Raw genomic sequence first — 6,042 nt, forward strand, 5'->3', positions numbered from 1 at the left:
AGGTTATACAAAAATAATTAAAACGCTTGCCAACCTCAACGAAGTCCAGTCTGGAGAATGATTTAACGAGTTTTCGATAAAAATTTGGATCGACGTTCGTTAGCAATTTTTGCACCGTGTCTTTGTGATTTATGGAAATATCGTAAATTCTGTACTGAACGTCCTCGTGAATAATGGCAGCATGGTGTAACATTCTGACGATCGTTTGCATGAAGGACAAAATGTAACTCAACGTGGCTAGGATGTTATCCGATAAAAAATCTCTGAGTCCGTCTAGAATTTCAGCTGGTCTATTAAAAAAAAAATCATTTCACAACACATACGTAGATACATTAAAAAGAAAAATACTGTGTAAGTAATGGAAAAATCTCACAGCTGAATTTCGTCCTGGTGGCCGTCCAAAATCTTTTGCATCAATTTCGCGCCATCGTGCAGAATGGCGATACTCAGATCTAGAATTTGAGTAAGATTGTCGGGATTCGCCATGTTTCCGTACACAAATCGTGCTGTGCTGGACAAACGTTGCACTATCGCGAAAAGGCTGTCGGAGGAGTCGATTGTTTGATCCTCCACCATCCGTTTCGCTAGATCCAGTAACTTTTGCAATCTCAAGAACGTTCGACGGACGGTCGCCCAATCACGCTCCATCGAGAACACCGGATCCAAAACTTGCAGCGATTTATTCACGCTGCGATTAGATTCGAGAATATATTTCTTTTACTTCCTATTTATTTATTTTGTAATCTTTTCTCGTTCGAAAAAGATTCATTTGAAATTAAAATTCGACCGAAGCTACTCACAAAGTTAGGTCAATTTCTTTGAATGTGACGTTCTTGAACACCATTATCATCTTTGGTACCCATTGACGTAACTTTAGGTACTGCGGAACGAACTTCTTCGTGGTTTGGAGGTCCAGAATCGTTTCGACCGCTTTCCTTAGGTCGTCGAAAAAATCATAATCGCGAAACTTGGCCATTACACGGTCTATCATTTCCAGCAAACCGGAGAAATCAAGGTGCTTGGACAGACTCTCGAGCATGTTGGGTATCATCGCCGAATCGATGTCACAGAGAATCTTGGAAATTTCCAAGTAGTTCTGCTCGTTAGGTAGAATCAGATACTTCTTCAAAATTTCCGGAGAACAAATCGCGCCGTCGATATTAGACGAACCGAACGCCTCGATAAGCTGAAAATCGGTCCAATAAAAGTTGAAAACAATTGCATCGGGATGAATTGATCGATGAGTTCAGTTTGTCTGGCTTAATAATACGATACTGACGTATAGTAACTTTATGGACGAGTTAAACAGTTCGTCGATCAATCCGCTTCGCGCGTACGGCATCTGAACCCTAAGAAGATTCTTGATTTCCTCGTGGTTGTTGAACAGATCGCCCAATCGAATACCACGATCTAGTTTGACAAATTCAATACTCGATGCAAATTCCTGAATACCCACGATAGTAAATGAGGTGTTGAGCAACTCGTGCATACGTACCGAACAGCGCTTTGATTTCTGGTCTAGTGAGTATCTGCGCCATTGATTTTAGAAGCTGGATGCTGTTCGGTAACGTGCTGATAGCGGAAAGAATCGTTTCGTTGCCGAGCATCGGCTGCAATTCTACCACTAACGGACCTAGACTGTTGTAAAAATAAATCTTCTTTACATGCTTCTATCGAAATGAAATAAGTGAACGGACTTAAGAATCATTTAGTGCCGCTTCGACTTTCGCTATTTTACTTTAAAGATTCACAGAGATATTTAAATCAATGTTTAAAATAGTATCGAGTCGTTAGACGTTATAAACGGTTACAATGATTAAAAAGAGAAAATGTTTAGGAAAGAAAATTTTGTAACTCGCTGAACTAACGTGGCATTTTTGTAAGAAGGAACTTCTTCGTATTCCGATAAAGGATCACAGGGATTTCCCACGCTGCAAATGAAACTTTGAACGAATGGCAGCAACCCATCCTGCGGCATAGACCTCGCAGGAAATTGGCAAGTTGGATAATACTTCGGATCTACATTGTCGCGAATCGTGTATAGGATCATGAACACGACCACAGGCCATACGAATACCAGAGCCAATATACCCTATAAACATTGAAGTTTGTGCATGTATTTTACATATCGTTTCGCTGCTTGTAACTTCGTGTAAATCTCAAATTATGTAACTTTATAATTATAATTACCGGTTGACGTTTTCGGACGATGTAATTCTTCCACAAGAGAAGCCCAATTTGGTCGACCCTCATCGCGAGAGCAGTTTAGATCTGCAAAATGAATCGTCAAAATACTTTACTGTTTATCAATGCTTTCAATTCTTCGGAATATTTTGTCCCTCGGCTGACTCCGGTTTTTATCTTCTCCGCTGCGGAGTCTTACACAGCCACACACCGAAGTATTCGTAGCTCTATTATCTATAACACTTGCACGAGTGTTTCGTTCCGGAATTCGACGCTACTCGCTTTGTTCACCTAACAAGAAAACCGAGATTCGTCAAACAGCTCTTTCGGTTACGTAGTTGACTTTCGTGGAGATTTCGAAAATGTCGGTGGAGAAGGATCGATGGTTGGATACATTGGAAAAGCGAGTCGCGATCCATAAATCAAGATTGAACAGGCGAAACCGATCGCTGATATATCGCGTAGGGCAGAACAAATATTTGAAGAGCGTAACAAGCGCGTCTGTCGATACATCGACAACCGGAAATGCGCTTCACTCTGTCGCGTGCTGCTCCGGGATCCATTGCGGAGAAACGGAACAATGAACCGTGCGGATTGCTTTTCGTACGAAAAACGAAGTCGATCATTCGTACGTGTCGTATCAACGTATGGATATCATAGTTGCACCTTTATTTCTGGCCGAAATAACCAATTGAAAGTGAACAAGCTTGGAGCGTTTGATGTATTCTAATTTCCAGTGAATAAATTATGGCTGAATATTAAATGAGAATTTAATGCGTGTCGCTTGGAAACGCACGAAATAATCTCCAGCTTTGACATCGAAGCTTCTAAATTTGATTTGAACCCGTTATTATCATTAATATGTACGCGCCAGCGTGTTCTCGTTTGTACGCTGTTCATTTTGTAGGTACATAATAGGTGCATGGTATCGGAATATGTAGAATGTAAAAAGAGCGGCTAATTTATTTGTCAATTTTCTCTTAATTTCACCGTATTTCGTTCAAAGCGTCGTTTCAATTACGAAATTAATGTATGGATCGACCAGCGCGCTACTTTATCGCAAATTGATATGAAATTAAAATGCTAGACGAAGGTCGTCGACTATTTATAACTACTGTTGGATCTTGACATAGTGGAAAGATATCGAAGATCACAGATTTATACTGTACAATGTAGTTAAATAACATTTCAGGAAATCATCGATTTACGATAGACAAAAACCGATTAATGACAATCGAAAATAAATATTTTAAATGGCGCGTTGGCAATTACGATGGTTGACCTCCAAATTGAGTAGCATAGTCACACATACACACGCACACGAATTCTCCAGCTCTTCCGCACACTTATCATTATTCCAATTCAAGATTACAAAGATGCGAAGTAATTATTGATTTGGAAATACGTACCATCTTCACTCTGTCATTTGTATAATCGCTGGCATTCGCGGATGCATTTACGAAAATTGTCGGGAGCTTCTCGAATGTCATAACAATGGGAAAGATAAGAAGAAGAAAAAAACAAATTCTTTCGCGTGAAATTATAAAACGATTAATGTCTAATGCAAGACACTGAAGCAAAATCAAAGTACTCGTGTGTCCGTGAAAGCGTAATAAAAATGTAAATACAAATAACAATCCTCCGATAAGTAGAATACAAATTTTCATGATGTAATCCAATGCAGCTGCGCGTAACTATAAATTTACATTCTGCTGTTTCACCTGATGCTCGTTGTTTGTTAAATCAGTGATTATAAAGAAACTTGTTTGAAGGGAAACATTCCGGTCGGTGGATGGTTTCATTCATTAGCACGTCACAGATTGTGTGCACTTTCACTGCGTTTGTAAATTATGTCTCTCAGCTACGTTGCACAAGCGAAACGCGTGATAGATCATGTAGGCTCTGGAGAATATTTTTTACAGTATTGATTAGAATATTGATGAAGTTCTAGTTTGATCTCCTCCTTCGAGAGGTAACGATAATAGCAAAGAGGATAACGTATTTGCAGAAGATTGAAGAGACACCTGACGTAAGAAAGGAAGACCAAACTTGGACAAAGAAATCGCAATTTACCTTCTTCGATATTAGATAATCGATAAAACGATCTCCGATAAAACAAAGGCATTGTTTCGGTAAGATTCAATAAGATTCAGTAGGATTAATGAAGAGAAAAAAATTCAAGGAATCTTTGAAGGAGAATCTAAAGATACGCGATTAATGAACGTAATTCTATCATAATCGTTTCCTTAACCTCTTCCGTTTCAGACACCTGACAACCTAGAATTTACTTCACAGTGTAATTTAAAGTCCTAAATAATAGAGTATTGCTAGCAAAATCGATTCTTTATTATCAAGATGTTCTCGATCATTAAGGATCACGAGTTGCACGGTTCAAAGTCGACGAGCCGACGCGGAACGATCGAAAAGACAATGATTAACACTTTTCACGATACGTCAAAATCCTTGCGTACTAATTTTCAAAAGTCCATACATAGTAATATCACACGTACAAGTAACAGAAGGAAATCTTTGAATACGAAACGCGTTTCACAACTTTATGAGAGATGCTTGCTTCCTTTAAGATAATTTAAACGTGGTGCATCATGAAGCGTTGAAAGCATGTTTTGATCAATGATCGATAACAAAAGGCAATAGGAAGAAACAGCAGCATCGTTTTTCTCAGAAGCCTAAACAGATTGCAGCGGAGCGTAGCTGGTCGAACAAGTTTCCCGATGTCATAACAGCGCGTAGACCTTGCCAATGGGAAAAGAAGAATAAAGGAATCTCGGAAGGGAACGACACTGTATTACTTACATTCCTCAACGTGTACACCGCAACGAGAACAACAAGTTGGAAGCTTGTTTTACATTGATAGACGGACGAGCCGAATCGAAAAACTGATTGGTTGAATTTGCAAAGCGCTCTTCGAGCATCGCTCTCGAAAGTTCTGACCGTATGCGAACCGAAAGATATTTGCTGAAAGGGCAACAACGATCGAGTTACGAACAGGAAGCCGGATATATCGGAATATGAAGCGTTTGCGCAGAACAAAAAGAAAGAGAGACATTCAACAAAGAGAAAACGCTGTCGACGCCATCAAAACAAACCGCTTTGACGCGAACCTCAGGCCCGATCGTTTTGAATTTCAATCGAACGTTTTACATTTCATGCTGGCACATAATTTCTGAAGCGTTCCGAGAAGGAGGCAACCAGGGCCCCCAAAGATCCAGGGAAACATGAATCGGTAAACAACGCGGTTCTCCTTGCGTAACAATGCAATCACGTTGTAGTACTTACGTTTACTTGCTCGGTAATTTCCTCCGAATCGCGCAGTTCGATATATTAACCTTCGTTGCTTGATCGTCGAACAAAGCACAAGCCCGAGGCTTCAATATCGTTCGAACCTCATCGATCTGACGGTTTTCAAATTCGTGAAAATGCAGTCGCCAATACCGCGTGTTGTCAACACACCGTCGTCGAAAGCGGGAAAAAGGAAAAACACGGAAGAACGTTGCACCGATCGTTGGTCTTACGATTACGTCGATTGAAACGAGCAACTTCGTGATGTCGAGCGTCGATCGCGTCAAGAACTGATCGTTATTGCGTCCAAGCGATGATATGCGATACAGTTCAGTAGCGGACGAAGCGTTCCTTTGCGCAAATTTTTGGCAAATGTTACGTTTAAACGGACAACCGCTATCTCCTCCACGAGGCGCGTTCGAACGAAAACACCAGTCGAAAGGGAACTCGCCCCGACCTGTTCCGTCGGTTCACGATCTTCCTTGCTCTTACTGTTCGTCTCGCAAAAGAGAAACACACCGACTCGCGTTTATGCACACTTGGACGACGGTCGGGGGC

The 6,042-nt window shown here is 40.7% G+C and overlaps 1 protein-coding gene across 1 annotated transcript in view; it reads right to left on the reverse strand.

Annotated features, from left to right (window-relative positions):
- ldd (lipid droplet defective) overlaps positions 1-6,042 on the reverse strand; it is a 29,332-nt gene extending 23,290 nt beyond the window's left edge. Inside the window, exons 1-8 of the mRNA XM_033331725.2 lie at positions 5,482-6,042; positions 2,191-2,271; positions 1,869-2,092; positions 1,496-1,638; positions 1,280-1,410; positions 801-1,186; positions 374-688; positions 35-290 (exon numbers count right to left, since the gene is read on the reverse strand). Coding sequence (XP_033187616.2) covers positions 35-290; positions 374-688; positions 801-1,186; positions 1,280-1,410; positions 1,496-1,638; positions 1,869-2,092; positions 2,191-2,253 — 1,518 coding nt within the window. The 5' untranslated portion in view covers positions 2,254-2,271; positions 5,482-6,042. The remainder of the gene's footprint in view (positions 1-34; positions 291-373; positions 689-800; positions 1,187-1,279; positions 1,411-1,495; positions 1,639-1,868; positions 2,093-2,190; positions 2,272-5,481) is intronic.

The sequence above is a fragment of the Bombus vancouverensis genome, chromosome 6, assembly GCF_051014615.1.
Source record: "Bombus vancouverensis nearcticus chromosome 6, iyBomVanc1_principal, whole genome shotgun sequence".
Taxonomy (NCBI): Eukaryota; Metazoa; Arthropoda; class Insecta; order Hymenoptera; family Apidae; genus Bombus; species Bombus vancouverensis.